This window comes from Schistocerca serialis, chromosome 1 (genome assembly GCF_023864345.2).
Source record: "Schistocerca serialis cubense isolate TAMUIC-IGC-003099 chromosome 1, iqSchSeri2.2, whole genome shotgun sequence".
Classification (NCBI taxonomy): domain Eukaryota; kingdom Metazoa; phylum Arthropoda; class Insecta; order Orthoptera; family Acrididae; genus Schistocerca; species Schistocerca serialis.
In genome coordinates, this window is record NC_064638.1 from 868,502,837 (window position 1) to 868,527,893 (window position 25,057).

Genomic DNA, 25,057 nt, shown 5'->3' on the forward strand with positions numbered 1-25,057 from the left:
ATTGCAGTGTAGACCACTGCGAGCCATGCAGGAAGAGTGTTAAAATGAGTTATAAAATGCAGGTAGAAAATATTCTCAAAGTATTACACTGTCCAGTCACATTAATGTGACCACCTGTCAAAAGCCAGAACAACCAACTATTGCAGTGTAGACCACTGCGAGCCATGCAGGATGTGTGTTAAAATGAGTTATAAAATGCAGGTAGAAAATATTCACAAAGTATTACACTGTCTAGTCACATTAATGTGACCACCTGTCAAAAGCCAGAACAACCAACTATTGCAGTGTAGACCGCTGCGAGCCATGCAGGAAGAGTGTTCTAATGAGTTATAAAATGCAGGTAGAAAATATTCACAAAGTATTACACTGTCCAGTCACATTAATGTGACCACCTGTCAAAAGCCAGAACAACCAACTATTGCAGTGCAGACCGCTGCGAGCCATGCAGGAAGAGTGTTAAAATGAGTTATGAAATGTGTGTAGAAAATATTCTCAAAGTATTACACTGTCCAGTCACATTAATGTGACCACCTGTCAAAAGCCAGAACAACCAACAATTGCAGTGTAGTCCGCTGCGAGCCATGCAGGAAGAGTGTTAAAATGAGTTATGAAATGTGTGTAGAAAATATTCACGAAGTATTACACTGTCTAGTCACATTAATGTGACCACCTGTCAAAAGCCAGAACAACCAACTATTGCAGTGCAGACCACTGCGAGCCATGCAGGAAGAGTGTTAAAATGAGTTGTGAAATGTGTGTAGAAAATATTCACGAAGTATTACACTGTCTAGTCACATTAATGTGACCACCTGTCAAAAGCCAGAACAACCAACTATTGCAGTGCAGACCGCTGCGAGCCATGCAGGAAGAGTGTTAAAATGAGTTATGAAATGTGTGTAGAAAATATTCTCAAAGTATTACACTGTCCAGTCACATTAATGTGACCACCTGTCAAAAGCCAGAACAACCAACTATTGCAGTGCAGACCGCTGCGAGCCATGCAGGAAGAGTGTTAAAATGAGTTATGAAATGTGTGTAGAAAATATTCTCAAAGTATTACACTGTCTAGTCACATTAATGTGACCACCTGTCAAAAGCCAGAACAATGTAGTGTAGACCACTGCGAGCCATGCAGGAAGAGTGTTAAAATGAGTTATAAAATGCAGGTAGAAAATATTCTCAAAGTATTACACTGTCCAGTCACATTAATGTGACCACCTGTCAAAAGCCAGAACAACCAACTATTGCAGTGTAGTCCGCTGCGAGCCATGCAGGAAGAGTGTTAAAATGAGTTATGAAATGTGTGTAGAAAATATTCACGAAGTATTACACTGTCTAGTCACATTAATGTGACCACCTGTCAAAAGCCAGAACAACCAACTATTGCAGTGTAGACCGCTGCGAGCCATGCAGGAAGAGTGTTAAAATGAGTTATAAAATGCAGGTAGAAAATATTCACAAAGTATTACACTGTCCAGTCACATTAATGTGACCACCTGTCAAAAGCCAGAACAACCAACTATTGCAGTGCAGACCGCTGCGAGCCATGCAGGAAGAGTGTTAAAATGAGTTATGAAATGTGTGTAGAAAATATTCTCAAAGTATTACACTGTCGAGTCACATTAATGTGACCTCCTGTCAAAAGCCAGAACAACCAACTATTGCAGTGTAGTCCGCTGCGAGCCATGCAGGAAGAGTGTTAAAATGAGTTATGAAATGTGTGTAGAAAATATTCACGAAGTATTACACTGTCTAGTCACATTAATGTGACCACCTGTCAAAAGCCAGAACAACCAACTATTGCAGTGCAGACCACTGCGAGCCATGCAGGAAGAGTGTTAAAATGAGTTATGAAATGTGTGTAGAAAATATTCACAAAGTATTACACTGTCTAGTCACATTAATGTGACCACCTGTCAAAAGCCAGAACAACCAACTATTGCAGTGTAGACCACTGCGAGCCATGCAGGAAGAGTGTTAAAATGAGTTATAAAATGCAGGTAGAAAATATTCTCAAAGTATTACACTGTCCAGTCACATTAATGTGACCACCTGTCAAAAGCCAGAACAACCAACTATTGCAGTGTAGACCACTGCGAGCCATGCAGGAAGTGTGTTAAAATGAGTTATAAAATGCAGGTAGAAAATATTCACAAAGTATTACACTGTCTAGTCACATTAATGTGACCACCTGTCAAAAGCCAGAACAACCAACTATTGCAGTGTAGACCGCTGCGAGCCATGCAGGAAGAGTGTTAAAATGAGTTATAAAATGCAGGTAGAAAATATTCACAAAGTATTACACTGTCCAGTCACATTAATGTGACCACCTGTCAAAAGCCAGAACAACCAACTATTGCAGTGCAGACCGCTGCGAGCCATGCAGGAAGAGTGTTAAAATGAGTTATGAAATGTGTGTTGAAAATATTCTCAAAGTATTACACTGTCCAGTCACATTAATGTGACCACCTGTCAAAAGCCAGAACAACCAACTATTGCAGTGTAGTCCGCTGCGAGCCATGCAGGAAGAGTGTTAAAATGAGTTATGAAATGTGTGTGGAAAATATTCACGAAGTATTACACTGTCTAGTCACATTAATGTGACCACCTGTCAAAAGCCAGAACAACCAACTATTGCAGTGCAGACCACTGCGAGCCATGCAGGAAGAGTGTTAAAATGAGTTATGAAATGTGTGTAGAAAATATTCACAAAGTATTACACTGTCTAGTCACATTAATGTGACCACCTGTCAAAAGCCAGAACAACCAACTATTGCAGTGTAGACCACTGCGAGCCATGCAGGAAGAGTGTTAAAATGAGTTATAAAATGCAGGTAGAAAATATTCTCAAAGTATTACACTGTCCAGTCACATTAATGTGACCACCTGTCAAAAGCCAGAACAACGAACAATTGCAGTGTAGTCCGCTGCGAGCCATGCAGGAAGAGTGTTAAAATGAGTTATGAAATGTGTGTAGAAAATATTCACGAAGTATTACACTGTCTAGTCACATTAATGTGACCACCTGTCAAAAGCCAGAACAACCAACTATTGCAGTGCAGACCACTGCGCGCCATGCAGGAAGAGTGTTAAAATGAGTTATGAAATGTGTGTAGAAAATATTCACAAAGTATTACACTGTCTAGTCACATTAATGTGACCACCTGTCAAAAGCCAGAACAACCAACTATTGCAGTGTAGACCACTGCGAGCCATGCAGGAAGAGTGTTAAAATGAGTTATAAAATGCAGGTAGAAAATATTCTCAAAGTATTACACTGTCCAGTCACATTAATGTGACCACCTGTCAAAAGCCAGAACAACCAACTATTGCAGTGTAGACCACTGCGAGCCATGCAGGATGTGTGTTAAAATGAGTTATAAAATGCAGGTAGAAAATATTCACAAAGTATTACACTGTCTAGTCACATTAATGTGACCACCTGTCAAAAGCCAGAACAACCAACTATTGCAGTGTAGACCGCTGCGAGCCATGCAGGAAGAGTGTTCTAATGAGTTATAAAATGCAGGTAGAAAATATTCACAAAGTATTACACTGTCCAGTCACATTAATGTGACCACCTGTCAAAAGCCAGAACAACCAACTATTGCAGTGCAGACCGCTGCGAGCCATGCAGGAAGAGTGTTAAAATGAGTTATGAAATGTGTGTAGAAAATATTCTCAAAGTATTACACTGTCCAGTCACATTAATGTGACCACCTGTCAAAAGCCAGAACAACCAACAATTGCAGTGTAGTCCGCTGCGAGCCATGCAGGAAGAGTGTTAAAATGAGTTATGAAATGTGTGTAGAAAATATTCACGAAGTATTACACTGTCTAGTCACATTAATGTGACCACCTGTCAAAAGCCAGAACAACCAACTATTGCAGTGCAGACCACTGCGAGCCATGCAGGAAGAGTGTTAAAATGAGTTATGAAATGTGTGTAGAAAATATACTCAAAGTATTACACTGTCCAGTCACATTAATGTGACCACCTGTCAAAAGCCAGAACAACCAACAATTGCAGTGTAGTCCGCTGCGAGCCATGCAGGAAGAGTGTTAAAATGAGTTATGAAATGTGTGTAGAAAATATTCTCAAAGTATTACACTGTCTAGTCACATTAATGTGACCACCTGTCAAAAGCCAGAACAATGTAGTGTAGACCACTGCGAGCCATGCAGGAAGAGTGTTAAAATGAGTTATAAAATGCAGGTAGAAAATATTCTCAAAGTATTACACTGTCCAGTCACATTAATGTGACCACCTGTCAAAAGCCAGAACAACCAACTATTGCAGTGTAGTCCGCTGCGAGCCATGCAGGAAGAGTGTTAAAATGAGTTATGAAATGTGTGTAGAAAATATTCACGAAGTATTACACTGTCTAGTCACATTAATGTGACCACCTGTCAAAAGCCAGAACAACCAACTATTGCAGTGTAGACCGCTGCGAGCCATGCAGGAAGAGTGTTAAAATGAGTTATAAAATGCAGGTAGAAAATATTCACAAAGTATTACACTGTCCAGTCACATTAATGTGACCACCTGTCAAAAGCCAGAACAACCAACTATTGCAGTGCAGACCGCTGCGAGCCATGCAGGAAGAGTGTTAAAATGAGTTATGAAATGTGTGTAGAAAATATTCTCAAAGTATTACACTGTCCAGTCACATTAATGTGACCTCCTGTCAAAAGCCAGAACAACCAACTATTGCAGTGTAGTCCGCTGCGAGCCATGCAGGAAGAGTGTTAAAATGAGTTATGAAATGTGTGTAGAAAATATTCACGAAGTATTACACTGTCTAGTCACATTAATGTGACCACCTGTCAAAAGCCAGAACAACCAACTATTGCAGTGCAGACCACTGCGAGCCATGCAGGAAGAGTGTTAAAATGAGTTATGAAATGTGTGTAGAAAATATTCACAAAGTATTACACTGTCTAGTCACATTAATGTGACCACCTGTCAAAAGCCAGAACAACCAACTATTGCAGTGTAGACCACTGCGAGCCATGCAGGAAGAGTGTTAAAATGAGTTATAAAATGCAGGTAGAAAATATTCTCAAAGTATTACACTGTCCAGTCACATTAATGTGACCACCTGTCAAAAGCCAGAACAACCAACTATTGCAGTGTAGACCACTGCGAGCCATGCAGGAAGTGTGTTAAAATGAGTTATAAAATGCAGGTAGAAAATATTCACAAAGTATTACACTGTCTAGTCACATTAATGTGACCACCTGTCAAAAGCCAGAACAACCAACTATTGCAGTGTAGACCGCTGCGAGCCATGCAGGAAGAGTGTTAAAATGAGTTATAAAATGCAGGTAGAAAATATTCACAAAGTATTACACTGTCCAGTCACATTAATGTGACCACCTGTCAAAAGCCAGAACAACCAACTATTGCAGTGCAGACCGCTGCGAGCCATGCAGGAAGAGTGTTAAAATGAGTTATGAAATGTGTGTTGAAAATATTCTCAAAGTATTACACTGTCCAGTCACATTAATGTGACCACCTGTCAAAAGCCAGAACAACCAACTATTGCAGTGTAGTCCGCTGCGAGCCATGCAGGAAGAGTGTTAAAATGAGTTATGAAATGTGTGTAGAAAATATTCACGAAGTATTACACTGTCTAGTCACATTAATGTGACCACCTGTCAAAAGCCAGAACAACCAACTATTGCAGTGCAGACCACTGCGAGCCATGCAGGAAGAGTGTTAAAATGAGTTATGAAATGTGTGTAGAAAATATTCTCAAAGTATTACACTGTCCAGTCACATTAATGTGACCACCTGTCAAAAGCCAGAACAACCAACTATTGCAGTGTAGTCCGCTGCGAGCCATGCAGGAAGAGTGTTAAAAAGAGTTATGAAATGTGTGTACAAAATATTCACGAAGTATTACACTGTCTAGTCACATTAATGTGACCACCTGTCAAAAGCCAGAACAACCAACTATTGCAGTGCAGACCGCTGCGAGCCATGCAGGATGAGTGTTAAAATGAGTTATGAAATGTGTGTAGAAAATATTCACGAAGTATTACACTGTCTAGTCACATTAATGTGACCACCTGTCAAAAGCCAGAACAACCAACTATTGCAGTGCAGACCGCTGCGAGCCATGCAGGAAGAGTGTTAAAATGAGTTATGAAATGTGTGTAGAAAATATTCTCAAAGTATTACACTGTCCAGTCACATTAATGTGACCACCTGTCAAAAGCCAGAACAACCAACTATTGCAGTGCAGACCGCTGCGAGCCATGCAGGAAGAGTGTTAAAATGAGTTATGAAATGTGTGTAGAAAATATTCACGAAGTATTACACTGTCTAGTCACATTAATGTGACCACCTGTCAAAAGCCAGAACAACCAACAATTGCAGTGCAGACCGCTGCGAGCCATGCAGGAAGAGTGTTAAAATGAGTTATGAAATGTGTGTGAAAAATATTCACAAAGTATTACACTGTCTAGTCACATTAATGTGACCACCTGTCAAAAGCCAGAACAACCAACTATTGCAGTGCAGACCGCTGCGAGCCATGCAGGAAGAGTGTTAAAATGAGTTATGAAATGTGTGTAGAAAATATTCTCAAAGTATTACACTGTCCAGTCACATTAATGTGACCACCTGTCAAAAGCCAGAACAACCAACTATTGCAGTGTAGTCCGCTGCGAGCCATGCAGGAAGAGTGTTAAAATGAGTTATGAAATGTGTGTAGAAAATATTCACGAAGTATTACACTGTCTAGTCACATTAATGTGACCACCTGTCAAAAGCCAGAACAACCAACTATTGCAGTGCAGACCACTGCGAGCCATGCAGGAAGAGTGTTAAAATGAGTTATGAAATGTGTGTAGAAAATATTCACAAAGTATTACACTGTCTAGTCACATTAATGTGACCACCTGTCAAAAGCCAGAACAACCAACTATTGCAGTGTAGACCACTGCGAGCCATGCAGGAAGAGTGTTAAAATGAGTTATAAAATGCAGGTAGAAAATATTCTCAAAGTATTACACTGTCCAGTCACATTAATGTGACCACCTGTCAAAAGCCAGAACAACCAACTATTGCAGTGTAGTCCGCTGCGAGCCATGCAGGAAGAGTGTTAAAATGAGTTATGAAATGTGTGTAGAAAATATTCACGAAGTATTACACTGTCTAGTCACATTAATGTGACCACCTGTCAAAAGCCAGAACAACCAACTATTGCAGTGTAGACCGCTGCGAGCCATGCAGGAAGAGTGTTAAAATGAGTTATAAAATGCAGGTAGAAAATATTCACAAAGTATTACACTGTCCAGTCACATTAATGTGACCACCTGTCAAAAGCCAGAACAACCAACTATTGCAGTGCAGACCACTGCGAGCCATGCAGGAAGAGTGTTAAAATGAGTTATGAAATGCGTGTGAAAAATATTCACAAAGTATTACACTGTCTAGTCACATTAATGTGACCACCTGTCAAAAGCCAGAACAACCAACTATTGCAGTGTAGACCACTGCGAGCCATGCAGGAAGAGTGTTAAAATGAGTTATAAAATGCAGGTAGAAAATATTCTCAAAGTATTACACTGTCCAGTCACATTAATGTGACCACCCGTCAAAAGCCAGAACAACCAACTATTGCAGTGTAGTCCGCTGCGAGCCATGCAGGAAGAGTGTTAAAATGAGTTATGAAATGTGTGTAGAAAATATTCACGAAGTATTACACTGTCTAGTCACATTAATGTGACCACCTGTCAAAAGCCAGAACAACCAACTATTGCAGTGTAGACCGCTGCGAGCCATGCAGGAAGAGTGTTCTAATGAGTTATAAAATGCAGGTAGAAAATATTCACAAAGTATTACACTGTCCAGTCACATTAATGTGACCACCTGTCAAAAGCCAGAACAACCAACTATTGCAGTGCAGACCACTGCGAGCCATGCAGGAAGAGTGTTAAAATGAGTTATGAAATGCGTGTGAAAAATATTCACAAAGTATTACACTGTCTAGTCACATTAATGTGACCACCTGTCAAAAGCCAGAACAACCAACTATTGCAGTGTAGACCACTGCGAGCCATGCAGGAAGAGTGTTAAAATGAGTTATAAAATGCAGGTAGAAAATATTCTCAAAGTATTACACTGTCCAGTCACATTAATGTGACCACCCGTCAAAAGCCAGAACAACCAACTATTGCAGTGTAGTCTGCTGCGAGCCATGCAGGAAGAGTGTTAAAATGAGTTATGAAATGCTTGTGAAAAATATTCACGAAGTATTACACTGTCTAGTCACATTAATGTGACCACCTGTCAAAAGCCAGAACAACCAACTATTGCAGTGCAGACCGCTGCGAGCCATGCGGGAAGGGTGTTATTAAAGTTCTGGAAGCTACACCGACTCCAGCGCTACGGCCAGCTGCTTTAGGCTCCTCAGTTGGGGATCCACGGCGCAAACAGCTCGCTCACGGTGGTCCCACAGATCCTCTATTAGTTTTAAATCGGGGCCAGGGTAGTGCGGTAAACTTATCCTGGTGCCCTTCGAACCACGCACGTAGACTGTGAACTGTGTGACACGTTGCATTGTCCTGCTGGTGGATGCAGATGTGCCGAGGAAATACAAACTGCATGTAGGGTTGGTGATGGTTTACAAGGATAGATGCATATTTGTACGTTTGCAAGGATCGATTGTGCCTTACAAAATGGTGAGATCACCCAGGGATTGGCACGAAAATACACTACTGCCCATTAAAATTGCTACACCAAGAAGAAATGCAGATGATAAACGGGTATTCATTGGACAAATATATTATACTAGAACTGACACGTGATTAAGTTTTCACGCATTTTGGGTGCATAGATCCTGAGAAGTCAGTGCCCAGAACAACCACCTGTGGCCGTAATAACGGCCTTGATACGCCTGGCCATTGAGTCAAACAGAGCTTGGATGGTGTGTACAGGTACAGCTGCCCATGCAGCTTCAACACGATACCACAGTTCATCAAGAGTAGTGACTGGTGTATTGTGATGTGCCAGTTGCTCGGCCACCATTGACCAGACGTTTTCAATTTGTGAGAGATCTGGAGAATGTGCTGGCCAGGGCAGCAGTCGAACATTTTCTGTATCCAGAAAGGCCCGTACAGGAACTGCAACACGCGTTCGTCCATTGTCCTGCTGAAATGTAGGGTTTCGCAGGGATCGAATGAAGGGTACAGCCACGGGTCGCAACACGTCTGAAATGCAACGTCCACTGTTCAAAGTGCCGTCAATGTGAACAAGAGGTGACCGAGACGTGTAACCAATGGCACCCCATACCATCAGGCCGGGTGATACGTCAGTATGGCGATGACGAATACACGCGTCTAATGTGATTTTACCGCGATGTCGCCAAACACGGACGCGACCATCATGATGCTGTAAACAGAACCTGGATTCATCCGAAAAAATGAGGTTTTGCCATTCGTGCACCCAGGTTCGTTGTTGAGTACACCATCGCAGGCTCTCTTGTCTGTGATGCAGCGTCAAGGGTAACCGCAGCCACGATCTCAGACTGATAGTCCATGCTTCTGCAAACATCGTCGAACTGTTTGTGGAGATGATTGTTGTCTTGCAAACGTCCCCATCTGTTGACTCAGGGATAGGGACGTGGCTGCACGATCCGTTACAGCCATTCGGATAAGATGCCTGTCATGTCGACTGCTAGTGATACGAGGCCGTTGGGATCCAGCACGGCATTCCGTATTACCCTCCTGAACCCACCGATTCCATATTCTGCTAACAGTCAAAACCGTAATCGCGTTAGGCTACAATCCGACATTTATCAAAGTCGGTAACGTGATGGTACGCATTTCTCATCCTTACACGAGGCATCACAACATCGTTTCAGCAGGCAACGCCGGTCAACTGCTGTTTGTGTGTGAGAAATCCGTTGGAAACTTTCCTCATGTCAGCACGTTGTAGGAGTCGCCACCTTAGTGTGAATGCTCTGAAAAGCTAATCATTTGCATATCACAGCATCTTCTTCCCGTCGATTAAATTTCGTGTCTGTAGCACGTCATCTTCGTGGTGTAGCGATTTTAATGGCCAGTAGTGTATTCCCCAAACCATAACGCTCCCTCCTCCAACCTGGAACCTTCCGACGGTTGTTACAGAGTGTTTACTTTCAGATGTCTCACGCCTTACACAACGACGACCGACTATCTGATGGAGCATAAAATGTGATCCATATAAAAAGACCATCTGTTGGCACCCAGTGGACTTACAACTGAGGTACTGGCGAGCCTTCGTCGACGGTGGACAGCAGTCAGCAAGGGTGCGCGAACCAGGCGCCTGCTGCCGTGGCCTCATAGGAACAGCCTTCCCTGAACGGTCGTTCAGGACACGCTGTTGGTAGCCCCTCGTTCATCTAGGCGGTCAGTTGCTCTACAGTTGTAAGTCTATTCGTCTGTACGCATCTCTGCAGGCGTCTTTCATCCCTGTCATCTAGGGCCCGTGCCGCACCGAAGCTACTTCGGCGCCGGTTTTGAATAGGGGCATTTTGCGGTGCACGGTATAATTTAAGCACGGCGACACGAAAACCGTTTACAAACAAGGCCGTTTAGGAAATGCTTCTACCTTTCGCCCGAAAGCCAATGATCCTATCCTTTTGGATGTCAGGTAAATCGCTTCGTTTCCGCATTACGACTACGGCAATCACCGACTCAAAGGAAGGCCTCGGCGCTGTTCGTGACGTCACGTCAGCTAGGCACGGCGAATGCCAGGTCTGTTGTAGGCATACTCATAGTGGTAGTGTCTCCCTCTCTGACACAGGAAAATGTGAAACTATTGGTGCTAGTTGACCAACACACATTGTTCTGAGAGATTTCTGCAATCAATTAATTGTGCAATTTATTACACTTCTTAACAAATAGTGTACTCCTGAACTTAAATTTCCACCTGTTTTAAGGATTGACATTCAAAACCAACTTCATGGTCCAGCAGCAACAGAATTCGTGCTTCTTTGCCTTATGTGTAAATCTGAGGAAGTTACGTTTGTACTGGGTTGCTTTTACAAGAATCTGTAAACATATTGGTGCTCTTCTTTAGGTATCTTGGTTGACTATAGGATGAGGAGCACTGACTGTTAATGAAATATCTTGCGATTGTACACCTTGGGGGAGGGGGTGGGGGACAGAAGAAGAGGCAAAAGAGAGATACTTGTTTTATCAAATAAAATTTTTGTTATCTTATAAAGTTTCTCCTTTCAGTTGCAAGAGGGGAATATTTACCTTTTCTAATGTGCATGTTTAAAAAAGTTTAAGCACAGCAGTATTTTCGATGTACGAAGCTATTTTGTTTCTTGTTTAGAATTCCTTTCGTTGAAAACGACTGCAATCTAATGACTGGCAACAGTTGGATATTTACACATGAAAATTAGTTCACATTTCCAGGTTCAAATGGCTCTGAGCACTATGGGACTCAACTGCTGTGGTCATAAGTCCCCTAGAACTTAGAACTACTTAAACCTAACTAACCTAAGGACAGCACACAACAGCCAGCCACCACGAGGCAGAGAAAATCCCTGACCCCGCCGGGAATCGAACCCGGGAACCCGGGCGTGGGAAGCGAGAACGCTGCCGCACGACCACGATATGCGGGCTTCACATTTCCAGTGACGATGTCAAACGAAAATGAATATATAAATAAAAGAAACGAATTCATTGTAACGGAGATGCGGTAAGTTTCGATAACAAAATGGATCAAGTAAATATAGTTACTGGAATGTAAAATTTCCGAAGCTTGCAATGGGGCAAAGCATCTTCTTATATTGATCTACGTTTCTTTCGACAGGATTCAGTAATACACAACTATGAACTTCATTTGTAGCTTTACGATAGCAAGAAAATCTTTCATCTAAATAAAACTGCAGTATCAAAAACAATACCAAACAGTTTGTCCAAAAATAAGAGATTTATAGTGATAAGCAGGCCCTGGCGTTTCTGCCTGCAACAGACTTGGCGTTCGCCGTGCCTAGCTGGCGTGACGTCACCAACAAGCGCAGTGGCCTTCCTTTGTGTCGGTGTTGCTACGACGACATTGTTTTCCGCGTCCCTCGGACACTGCTACTGCTGCCATCTGCCGTCTGAGTGATTATTACACGTTCACGTGTAACATAGGCGATGATCACATTAATGTGACTGGACCGTGAATCTCCGTATAGTGCTCTGGAAAAACGACTTCTCAGATTGGCCGCGCGGAGTAGCCGCGTGGTCTAGGGCTCCTTGCCACGGTACGCGCGGGTCAACCCCCCCCCCCCCCCCCCCCCCCCCCGTTGGTGGTTCGAGTCCTCCCTCGGCGTGGGTGAGTGTGTTGTCCGTAGCGAAAGTTAGATTAAGTAGTGTGTCTAGGGACTGATGACCGCAGCAGTTTGCTAATGCTCTCCACTTCTGAGATTAATCTGTGCGTGTAGTGACTGGTGCTGTTGTCTTCCCGGTACCTAAAGCCGTCGGTACACGGACCATGCTGTCGAACGTTAACGTTGAGCGTGCGAAGTTCAACGTGCCGCTGAACGCTCAGGAACGATGCGACTTGTGCGTACGGTACGTGGGCCCCAACGTGGTATACGCGATCGCAACGCACTCCAGCAGCAGTTGAGGGATGTTTCTAGTAGTTCGTAAATCACACTATTTACTCAACGGGCGTGCGTAAAATTCCCACGTTAGCTCTATTAAATCGCACATTTCCTCCATCGTCCACCAAAACGAAAGTACCATGTCCAATCAATAAGGACACAGACTTATAACAGTTCCATTACAAACAGCGAGGTACAAGTTGGAATACTTCTCTGCATACGATAAACATTATTTCATCATTCCCATATTTTAGTAAAACCCCAGGATCAGGCTTACTTAATCACTGTCCCTACCCAGTAGCAGAATCCTTGCAACATGTGAATTACGAAGCGTAAAAGAAAAAGGAGCAAAATAACTTTATACAAGTAGCGCAAGCTGTCCTGTAGATTAAGCCAATCGAACAAAGTCACCCCTCAAAAAAAGGTGAACTTATATTTACATAACATCAAATATTATAGCGTATACTTGTTGTTGTTGTGATCTTTAGTCCTGAGACTGGTTTGATGCAGCTCTCCATGCTAATCTATCCTGTGCAAGCTCCTTCATCTCCCAGTACCTACTGCAACCTACATCCTTCTGAATCTGCTTAGTGTATTCATCTCTTGGTCTCCCTCTATGCTTTTTACCCTCCACGCTGCCCTCCAATGCTAAATTGGTGATCCCTTGATGCCTCAGAACATGTCCTACCAACCGATCCCTTCTTCTAGTCAAGTTGGGCCACAAACTTCTCTTCTCCCCAATCCTATTCAGTACCTACTCATTAGTTACGTGATCTTCCCACCTAATCTTCAACATTCTTCTGTAGCACCACATTTCGAAAGCTTCTATTCTCTTCTTGTCCAAACTATTTATTGTCCATGTTTCACTTCCATACATGGCTACGCTCCATACAAATACTTTCAGAAACGACTTCCTGACACTTAAATCTATACTCGATGTTAACAAATTTCTCTTCTTCAGAAACGCTTTCCTTGCCATTGCCAGTCTACATTTTATATCCTCTCTACTTCGACCATCATCAGTTATTTTGCTCCCCAAATAGCAAAAATCCTTTACTACTTTAAGTGTCTCATTTCCTAATCTAATTCCCTCAGCATCACCCGACTTAATTCGACTACATTCCATTATCCTCGTTTTACTTTTGTTGATGTTCCTCTTATATCCTCCTTTCAAGACACTGTCCATTCCGTTTAACTGCTCTTCCAAGTCCTTTGCTGTCTCTGACAGAATTACAATGTCATCGGCGAACCTCAAAGTTTTTATTTCTTCTCCCTGGATTTTAATACCTACGCCAAATTTTTCTTTTGTTTCCTTTACTGCTTGCTCTATATACAGATTGAATAACATCGGGGAGAGGCTACAACCCTGTCTCACTCCCTTCCCAACCACTGCTTCCCTTTCATGCCCCTCGACTCTTATAACTGCCATCTGGTTTCTGTACAAATCGTAAATAGCCTCTCGCTCCCTGTATTTTACCACTGCCACCTTTAGAATTTGAAAGAGAGTATTCCAGTCAACATTGTCAAAAGCTTTCTCTAAGTCTACAAATGCTAGAAACGAAGGTTTGCCTTTCCTTAATCTTTCTTCTAAGATACGTCGTAAGGTCAGTATTGCCTCACGTGTTCCAACATTTCTACGGAATCCAAACTGATCTTACCCGAGATCGGCTTCTCCCAGTTTTCCATTCGTCTGTAAATAATTCGCGTTAGTATTTTGCAGCTGTGGCTTATTAAACTGATAGTTCGGTAATTTTCACATCTGTCAATACCTGCTTTCTTTGGGATTGGAATTATTATATTCTTCTTGAAGTCTGAGGGTATTTCGCCTGTCTCTTCTAGGCCTTGCCTTTTTACCTACTTGATCCTCTGCTGCCTTCACTACTTCATCCCTCAGAGCTACCCATTCGTCTTCTACTGTATTTCTTTCCCCCATTCCTGTCAATTGTTCCCTTATGCTGTCCCTGAAACTCTGTACAACCTCTGGTTTAGTCAGTTTATCCAGGTCCCATCTCCTTAAATTCCCACCTTTTTGCAATTTCTTCAGCTTTAATCTACAGTTCATAAGCAATAGATTGTGGTCAGAGTCCACATCTGTCCCTGGAAATGTCCTACAATTTAAAACCTGGTTCCTGAATCTCTGTCTTACCATTATATAATCTATCTGATACCTTTTAGTATCTTCAGGATTCTTCCATGTATACAACCTTCTTTTATGATTCTTGAACCAAGTGTTAGCTATGATTAAGTTATGCTCTGTGCAAAATTCTACCAGACGGCTTCCTCTTTCATTTCTTGGCCCCAATCCATATTCACTTACTATGTATCCTTCTCTCCCTTTTCCTACTCTCGAATTCCAGTCACCCATGACTATCAAATTTTCGTCTCCCTTCACTACCTTCAATTTCTTCGTCATCTGCAGAGCTAGTTGGCATATAAACTTGTACTGCTGTAGTAGGCATGGGCTTCGTGTCTATCTTTGCCACTATAATACGTTCACTGTGCTGTTTGTAGTAGCTTACCCGCACTCCTATTTTTTTATTCATTATTAAACCTACTCCTGCATTACCCCTATTTGATTTTGTATTTATAACCCTGTATCCACCTGACCAGAAGTCTTGTTCCTCCTGCCCCCGAACTTCACTAATTCCCACTATATCTAACTTTAACCTATCCATTTCCCCTTTTAAATTTTCTAACCTACCTGCCCGATAAGGGATCTGACATTCCATGCTCCGATCCGTAGAACGCCAGTTTTCTTTCTCCTGATAACGACGTCCTCCTGAGTAGTCCCCGCCCGGAGATCCGAATGGGGGACTATTTTACCTACGGAATATTTTACCCAAGAGGACGCCATCATCATTTAACCATACAGTAAAGCTGCATGCCCTCGGAAAAAATTATGGCTGTAGTTTCCCCTTGCTTTCAGCTGTTCGCAGTACCACAACAGCAAGGCCGTTTTGGTTAGTGTTACAAGGCCAGATCAGTCAATCATCCAGGCTGTTGCCCCTGCAATTACTGAAAAGGCTGCTGCCCCTCTTCAGGAATCACACGTTTGTCTGGCCTCTCAACAGATACCCCTCCGTTGTGGTTGCACCTACGGTACGGCTATCTGTATCGTTGAGGCACGCAAGCCTCCCCACCAACGGCAAGGTCCATGGTTCATGGGGGGAGGTGCTAAGCGTATACTTATATTAAACTAATAATAAAGTATCAGAACCTAATAAACGCGAATGTTAGAATAAAAATTTTTTGAAGTGTTACGACGCGAACCACCGCCCCAACAAAAACATCTTAAACAGAGACTCTAACCATTACGCTAAACCCCTAACGCCCTTGGTGAACAAAATCACATTGTGTTATCGCTTGCTGAAACCGTTAATCGTAGATAATTATGTTACTAATTGAAATTTAATTATAACAAATTGTACCAAGAACAATGCGTTTTTGGTGGATCTTCAGTGTGTCGCTGCCTTCAAATAGCCTACTCTCATAATACGCAAGTTACAATAATTCTTTTGCCACGAATACGATGTTCCTCATAATTTTATTGGAACTAATCACACAACTAACAACGGGTTTTCCCGTGATTCTCAATTTGCTGGTGCTCAGAAACGGCATATATACATATAGGTTTGAAATGAACGCCAATATGGCGCCTCACAACTCTGTACTGAAGGGAGACAGCATGTGTGTGACGTAGGTGGCGCTGTGCCATCTCATTGGTCAACGCTCAGACGCACGCTCAGAATATCTGACATGCCAGATATTGCTCTGCACGTTCGGAAAGACTCCCGAACGTGCTATTCCACGCTATGACGTCAGAAACTCGGCACGCTCAACGCTCAACGTTCAGATGCACGGTCCGTGTGCCGACGGCTTAAGGAAGCGACACGTAGGCGGCTATAGTTTAATCCCAGATTCCTCAGTCTCTCGCGGGACACATGACTTGCTTCTTCTGATACTCAAATAAGACAGCGACTATTCATGTTGCTCCTTTTGTAAACATTCGAAATTCTCTCTTAGTCCTAGGAGGGCATGCTAAAACTAGTGCCTCCAATTTTTTTTATTCTGTACGCAATATCGGTTGGTTTGTGGGTTTAAAGGGAACAGACTGCTACGGTCATCGGTCCCTGTACGCAATATCGGTTAGGATTTTACATCTCATGCATATTACTCGGTCGACTTTCCCGCTTCACTGAAGCAAGTTGCATATCTCTCCCGCTAAAGACCCCCGAAATATGGCGTGTAACAGGTGCAGATGTGGACTCTGACTACAACCTATTGGTTATGAACCGTAGATTAAAACTGAAGAAACTGCAGAAAGGTGGGTATTTGAGATGGGACCTGGAGTAAACTGAAAGAACCAGAGGTTGTAGAGTGTTTGAGAGAGAGCAGTAGGGGACGATTGACAGGAACAGGGGAAAGAAATACAGTAGAAGAAGAATGGGTAACTTTGAGGGATGAAATAGTGAAGACAGCAGAGGATCAAATAGGTAAAAAAGCAAGGCCTAGTAGAAATCCTTGGGTAGTAGAAGAGATACTGAATTTAATTGATGAAAGGAGAAAACATAAAAATGCTGTAAATGAAGCAGGCGTAAAGGAATACAAACGTCTCAAAAATGAGGTCGACAGGAAGTGCAAAATGGCTAAGCAGGGATGACTACAGGACAAATGTAAGGCTGTAGAGGCTTATCTCACTAGGCGTAAGATAGATACTGTGTACAGGAAAATTAAAGAGACCTTTGGAGAAAAGAGAACCACTTGTATGAATATCAAGAGCTCAGATGGAAACCCAGTTCTAAGCAAAGAAGGGAAAACAGAAAGGTGGAAGGAGTATATAGAGGGTCTATACAAGGGCGATGTATTTGAGGACAATATTATGGAAATGGAAGAGGATGTAGATGGAGATGAAATGGGAGATATGATACTGCGTGAAGAGTTTGACAGAGCACTGAAAGACCTAAGTCGAATCAAGGCCCCGGGAGTAGACAACATTCCATTAGAACTACTGATAGCGTTGGGAGTTCCAGCCCTGACAAAACTCTACCATCTGGTGAGCAATATGTATGATACAGGCGAAATACCCTCAGACTTCAAGAAGAATATAACAATTCCAATCCCAAAGAAAGCAGATGTTGACAGATGTGAAAATTACCGAACTATCAGTTTAGTAAGCCACGGCTGCAAAATACTACCACGAATTATTTACAGACGAATGGAAAAACTGGTAGAAGCCGACCTCGGGGAAGATCAGTTTGGATTCCGTAGAAATTTTGGGACACGTGAGGCATTACTGACCCTTACGACTTACCTTAGATGAAGGAAAGGCAAACCTACGTTTCTAGCATTTGTAGAATTAGAGAAAGCTTTTGACAATGTTGACTGGAATACTCTCTATCAAATTCTGAAGGTGGCAAGGGTCAAGTGCAGGGAGAGAAAGGCTATTTACAATTTGTACAGAAACCAGATGGCAGTTATAAGAGACGAGGGGCAGTGCAGGGAGAGAAAGGCTGTTTACAATTTGCACAGAAACCAGATGACAGTTATAAGAGTCGAGAGGCATGCAAGGGAAGCAGTGATTGAGAAGAGAGTGAGACAGGGTTGTAGCCTATCCCCAATGTTATTCAACAGTATATTGTGCAATTGTGCAAGCAGTAAAGGAAATAAAAGAAAAATTTGGAGTAGGAATTAAAATCCAAATAAAATCTTTGAGGTTTGCCGACGACATCCTTATTCTGTCAGAGATAGCAAAGTACCTGGAAGAACAGTTGAACAGAATGGACAGTGTCTTGCATAAGATGAATATCAACAAAAGCAAAACAAGGATAATGGAATGTAGTCTAATTAAGTGAGGTGATGCTGAGGAAATTAGATTAGGAAATGAGACACTTTAAGTAGTAGATGAGGTTTGCTATTTGGGGCGCAAAGTAACTGATGATGGTCGAAGTAGAGAGGATATAAAATGGCAAGAAAAGCGTTTCTGAAGAAGAGAAATTTGTTAACATCGAGTATAGATTTAAGTCAAGAAGTCTTTTCCAAAAGTATTTGTATGGAGTGTAGCCATGTATGAATGTGGAACATGAGTGATAAATAGTTTAGACAAGAAGAGAATAGAAGCTTCCGAAATATGGTGCTACAGGAGAATGCTGAAGATTAGATGGAAAAAAGGTAATATCGGTATAAAGAAACAGACGCTTAGATGAGGTTATATGACAGTAATATACATAATTAATTTGTAAATGGAAAAAATTTACGCTCCTAACTACCACAAAAATCCGCATGGATTGAGTCTAGGGTCCGACTGACTCACTTGCACTGCTCCAGAACCTGCTAGTAATTTCGTACGACATTGTACTTCCTCGTATACTGTCGCCAGAATCTGTCCCATTAGTTGTTTCTGAAAGTTGAAATTTACTGGATTGGAACAATGTCACAATTATGGCCAATAATTGAGAGGTTTTCCCTATAACAAAAATGAATCATTATTATTAATATTCATAATTACAGTTATGACAGTATGGCGCCTTTTCTGCTAGTAGTCTCCGATCTAAATGACTGGCAGCAACATGTGTTCTCAGGTAGAGAGACGCACCTCCCACAACCGACCTGCTGTAAGGATCATTCTGTACGGTTCGGTACGTAAACTGCTGACGTTCTCTAGCCGCGGGGACACACTCCCTCTACAGCCTCTTCGCTCTTTAAGCTGCTACTCGAGGAAATACAGGGCGCTTGAATCATTTTATATCACACGATTTGCTATCAAATGTACAGTTCGGCTTTAGAAGTCGTTTGACAACTAAAAATGCTATATTCTCTTTTCTCTGTGAGCTACTGGATGGGCTAAACAAAAAGTTTCGAACGCTTGGCGTATTTTTTGATTTAACAAAGGCATTTGACTGTGTTGATCACGCAATATTGCTCCAGTAGTTGGACCATTACGGAATAAGGGGAGTAGCTCACAATTTTTTCACCTCTTACTTTAGCAACAGGCAACAAAAGGTCATTATTCACAATGTTGATAACGGCTGTGATGTGGGATGTGAGTGGGGTACTGTCAAGTGGGGGGTGCCCCAGGGATCAGTGTTGGGGCCGCTCCTGTTCCTTATTTATATAAATGATATGCCCTCTAGTATTATGGGTAACTCTAAAATATTTCTGTTTGCTCATGACACTAGCTTGGTAGTAAAGGATGTTGTGTGCAACATTGACTCGGTTTCAAGTAGAGCAGTACATGACCTCAGTTCATGGCTTGTAGAAAATAAACTAACATTAAATCACAGTAAGACTCAGTTTTTACAGTTCCTAACACATAATTCAACAAAACCTGACGTTTTACTCTCACAGAACGGGCATATGATTAGTGAAACTGAACAGTTCAAATTCCTGGGTGTTCAGATAGATAGTAAGCTGTCGTGGAAAGCCGATGTTCAGGATCTTGTTCAAAGACTTAATACTGCCATTTTCACTATTCGAACGGTATCGAAAGTGAGTGATATTTCGACACGTAAATTAGTCTACTTTGCTTATTTTCATTCACTTGTGTCGTATGGCATTATGTTTTGGGGTAACTCTTCCCATTCTAGAAGGATATTTTTGGCTCAGAAACGGGCGGTTCGGGCAATAAGTGGTGTGAGTTCACGAACCTCTTGTCGACCTCTTTTCACGAGTCTGGGTATTTTGACATTGGCCTCTCAATATGTATATTCCTTATTGTCGTTTCTTGTTACCAATATTAGTTTATTTCCAAGAATAAGCAGCTTTCGCTCCATTTGGATCGGACTTCCTTAACTCTTGTGCAGAAAGGTGTGCAGTATACTGCTGCATCCATTTTCAATAAGCTGCCACTCGAATTCAAAAATCTTAGCAGTAATCCACGCGCTTTCAAATCGAAACTGAAGAGTTTCCTCATGGGTCACTCCTTCTATTCTGTCGAGGAGTTCCTTGAAAAGTTAAGATGATTTTCATTGTATTGCTGATAGCGATTGCTTAAACTTATGGACTGATTTTCTTTCAGGTTCATGAACATTTATTTTTATCTGTTATTACTTTTTATGTTGTAAGTTCATGTACTGACACGTTCCATGACCTTGGATATTTGCTCCTAAAATTCGTCCTACGGAACTTGACATTTAAATAAATAAATAAATATGCATGTAGCGACAGCAGATGATTAACTGTTTATTGCGTAGCGCTACGTAGATAAGAACTGCACAATAAGAACCGCACAATAACCCTGTGTTCGGTGTGGGGCGGCGGTGGGGTGAGTGGACTGCTGTAGCCTGTTGTAGGGTTGAGAACCACTGAGGGCCACGGCGGGGACGGAGCCTCTCCGCAGTTTCTAGGTCCCCAGTTCCATACAATACAATACAATACAATATTGTCCATAAGGAACTCTGTGCGATGGTCAAACAACAATATGTTTCTCCGATTCTCCTGCGTGAATAATTTTTTAACACGAAAATTAAGACTTCTGCTTTCGTTTTGCTATCTTCTACTACCACACCGACAGATCAACATATGAGTGGACTTAGACTCGCTTAGCGATTTTACGTATGACCAGAATTTTCTCGGGATCTCGGCTAGATCCCAGTACGTTGTCCTCGGTGGTGAGTGTTCATCGGAGATGAGGGTATCATCTGGAGTGCCCCAGGGAAGTGTGGCAGGTCCGCTGTTGTTTTCTATCTACATAAATGATCTTTTGGATAGGGTGGATATCAATGTGCGGCTGTTTCCTGATGATGCTGTGGTGTACGGGAAAGTGTTGTCGTTGAGTGACTGTAGGAGGATACAAGATGACTTGGACAGGATTTTTGGTTGGTGTAAAGAATGGCAGCTAACTATAAATATAGATAAATGTAAATTAATGCAGATGAATAGGAAAAAGAAGCCCGTAATGTTTGAATACTCCATTAGTTATGTGGCGCTTGACACAGTCACGTCGATTAAATATTTGGTGTAACATTGCAGAACGATATGAAGTGGGGCAAGCATGTAATGGCAGTTGTGGGGAAGGCGGATAGCCGTCTTCGGTTCATTGGTAGAATTTTGGGGAAGATGTGGTTTATCTGTAAGGGAGACCCCTTATAAAACACTAATATGACCTATTCTTGAGTACTGCTCGAGCGTTTGGGATCCCTATCAGGTCGGATTGAGGGAGGACATAGAAGCAATTCAGCGGTGGGCTGCTAGATTTGTTACTGGTAGGTTTGATCATCACGCGAGTGTTACGGAAATGTTTCAGGAACTCGGGTGAGAGTCTCTGGAGGAAAGGAGGCGTTCTTTTCGTGAATCGCTACTGAGGAAATTTAGAGAACCAGCATTTGAGGCTGACTGCAGTACAGTTTTACTGTCGCCAGCTTATATTTCGCGGAAAGACCACAAAGATAAGATAAGAGAGATTAGGGCTCTTACAGACGCATCATTTTTCCCTCGTTCTGTTTGGGAGTGGAACAGGGAGAGAAGATGCTAGTTATGGTACGAGGTACCCTCCGCCACGGTGGACTGCGGAGTATGTATGTAGATGTAGATGTAGATCTCTTGCCAAGGCAAACCGGTAATAGTAGTTGTACGCTTCGCGCATAATTCTTCTTCCAGACGCACGAAACTCTTCCAACATTTGCCTGTCGTCATTCAAGTGTTCTGCAACGAGAGAGCAACAGCTTTCGCTTCCAAGGCATTTTCCGAATTTCGTTTTTGAACCACGATGGGTCTTTTCTGTCCTTAATCCACAAACTTGTCCAGGGCATGATTTGCAGTTTGTTTAAACTGTGGCCCTAATGCCTCGATGTCCATCATACTGGAACTAAATGAAATCAATTGATTGCCGAAGTGAGATGCTAACAACTGCTTGTCTACCCTTTCTAGCCGAAACACTCTCCTAGCCTTCATGACTGATTTATTACCTTTCGTAACTATAGTTCCAATAATGTCATCATGATCGCTAAAACCCGTTTCTGTACTGACATTGTCGATAAGATCTGACCTGTTTGTAGCTACAAAGTCTACGATATTGCTGTTGCGTGTGAGCTGCCGAGCTAGCTGCTCAAGACAGTTTCAAGAAAACGTGTTCAAAAGTATTTCGCACGACTGTCTGTCTGTGCCCTCTACAACAATGAGTCCATAGACATCCCAGTCTATACCTGACAGGTTAAAGCCGCTTCCAACTAGTATTTCGTCATCTGGGTATTTACGCGCTACTGACTGTAGACGCTCTTTGAATGACTCTAGAACTGTCACAGCGAAATCGGGTGGCAGGTAAAAACATCCGGCAATTAACTTGGTTTCACCTACATCTGTTATACGTAACCAAATGACTTCACTGTCGCACTCCACTTCGACCTCAACAGAGACAATATTTTTGTCAACAGCAATGAACTTTCCCCTACCTATGCTCTCTAACTTCCTAATCTCTCTTTCCGATATACGTTCCACGTGACGCTAAATATATCATTGCTCTCTAGTTCAGGTTTCAGCCAGCTCTCGGTCTCAAAAAATAATTTCAGCTCGAGGCCTTTCCTGGAGGGCAGTAAATTTGGGAACTTTGTTAGAAACACTTCGAACGTTTACTGATAAAATTTTGATAGTCGAATGTCTTTACTCTAAACAATGTCCGACTTGCCTTGCTGCGTATCGACTGGTGAGTGTTCATCAGAGTACATCAAACTACCGTCTAACCTAAATAACCATCATGTTCCCTCCATAGTAACCATGGTCGCTATGATGACGTCATGATCACTAATTCCCGTCTCTGTACCGACGCCATCGAAAAGTTCCCGCCTGTTGTAACTACAAGGTCTAAGATATATCCATTGCGTATGGGCTGCCGAACTAGCTGCTCGGGACAGTCATCGGAATACATGCTCAAAAGTACTTCGCAAGACTGTCTGTCTGTACCCTATTCAAGGAATCCACTGACGTACCTGTCGCTACGAATTAAACAGTCACAACCCTTTCTCTACGCTACATTCATTTCGAGTTAGCCTGTATCGTAATCTCTCAATCTCTGTAACTATCTAAAGAAATATTATTATAGAAAATACATAAAGGGTATGATTATGACAATGTGAGCCACAACTTCTCCACGAACATGTTTTGTTATTGTGGAAACTGTCCATCAAATTTCGCAACATCCGGGAAACGTTTTGGTCTCAGTGAAAACGTTTTGACAGGTGAAGATGCGTAACTTTCAGACTTTCCAAATCATTATGATGTCTTCTCACTGGAAGAAGGTTCGACAAAGTTGAATGACCTGAAAGGTTGTAAATGAAGCGCAGTTTCCCCCCTATAAACAAATGCTTCACTGTCAGCCTCAGAACGTTTCAACTTACTTCATAACAGTGTATGCAAGACAAGCTGCCTCTGCAGTAGTCCAAAACTGCACGGTGGGTAACGTCATATCTATCCACACTGTACGAAAAAGTACTTACTTCGGTATACCTGCATACAGTAGGTCCACGACATCTGTATTTCGCCGGAACTGAGTCTGCGTTGGTTGAGGTCACCCAAGATGTGCTTGCAGACACAATCGAACAACACGGTGTCGTTCGCTGCCAGCAAAACCAGCAACGAAGCTGCTACACCCCCTGGATGCATCGTCAGTTGTTCAGCCTGAGATGGAAACACGCAATGCGCTCCGCTGGGAGCTGGGGCTCAGTATATCGATAGGCGTAGCGGAAGTCCTTCCGCAGGGTGATTAAGCCACAGGAAGTATGACGTCTCTCGCCCAGATCACAGCCTATTTCTTTTTTGCTGTGCGAGTTACCAGATACCAACACAGTATCGTCACAAAAAATTGTCATTCTGTTACTTGCTTTTTAGGATGACAGCGAGTTCCACTAACAGATTTGTAGGTGTCCAGAAGTGATGAACACAAAAATCGCCAGGGCTTTCCTTTATTAGTAATGTATTGTGGACTGAGAGAGATAGTAGATATCTGTAGCAAAAATAAATTTGCTGATCACAATGACTACAATTTGTACAGAAATCAGATGGCAGTTATAAGAGTCGAGGGACATGAAAGGGAAGCAGTGGTTGGGAAGGGAGTGAGACAGGGTTGTAGCCTCTCCCCGATGTTATTAAATCTGTATATTGAGCAATAAGTAAAGGAAACGAAAGAAAAATTCGGAGTAGGTATTAAAATCCATGGAGAAGAAATAAAAACGTTGAGGTTCGCCGATGACATTGTAATTCTGTCAGAGACAGCAAAGGACTTGGAAGAGCAGTTTCTTCAAACGGTCAGAAAGTTTCTTACACCAAGGTCCGATACTCCGGTGAACTCCAGTCCGGAGTAATTTATGGGTGACAGTTTTTGCACGTAAAATCGAACGAGAGTGTCTGTTTTTCCATGTAAAATCCGAACGGCGCATATACCGATGGTGCCATTAGCTGGGCGTTAATTTCGGCCCACTTAAAATCTTTTGCAAACGGAATGAAACGATTCGCACAGTTTGCCTAGGAGT

At 42.4% G+C, this 25,057-nt stretch overlaps 1 protein-coding gene across 1 annotated transcript in view; it reads right to left on the reverse strand.

Moving 5' to 3' along the window:
• LOC126485904 (uncharacterized) overlaps positions 1–24,210 on the reverse strand; it is a 201,277-nt gene extending 177,067 nt beyond the window's left edge. The window contains exon 1 of the mRNA XM_050108910.1: positions 24,026–24,210. Coding sequence (XP_049964867.1) covers positions 24,026–24,191 — 166 coding nt within the window. The 5' untranslated portion in view covers positions 24,192–24,210. The remainder of the gene's footprint in view (positions 1–24,025) is intronic.
• Positions 24,211–25,057: the final 847 nt, after the last annotated feature.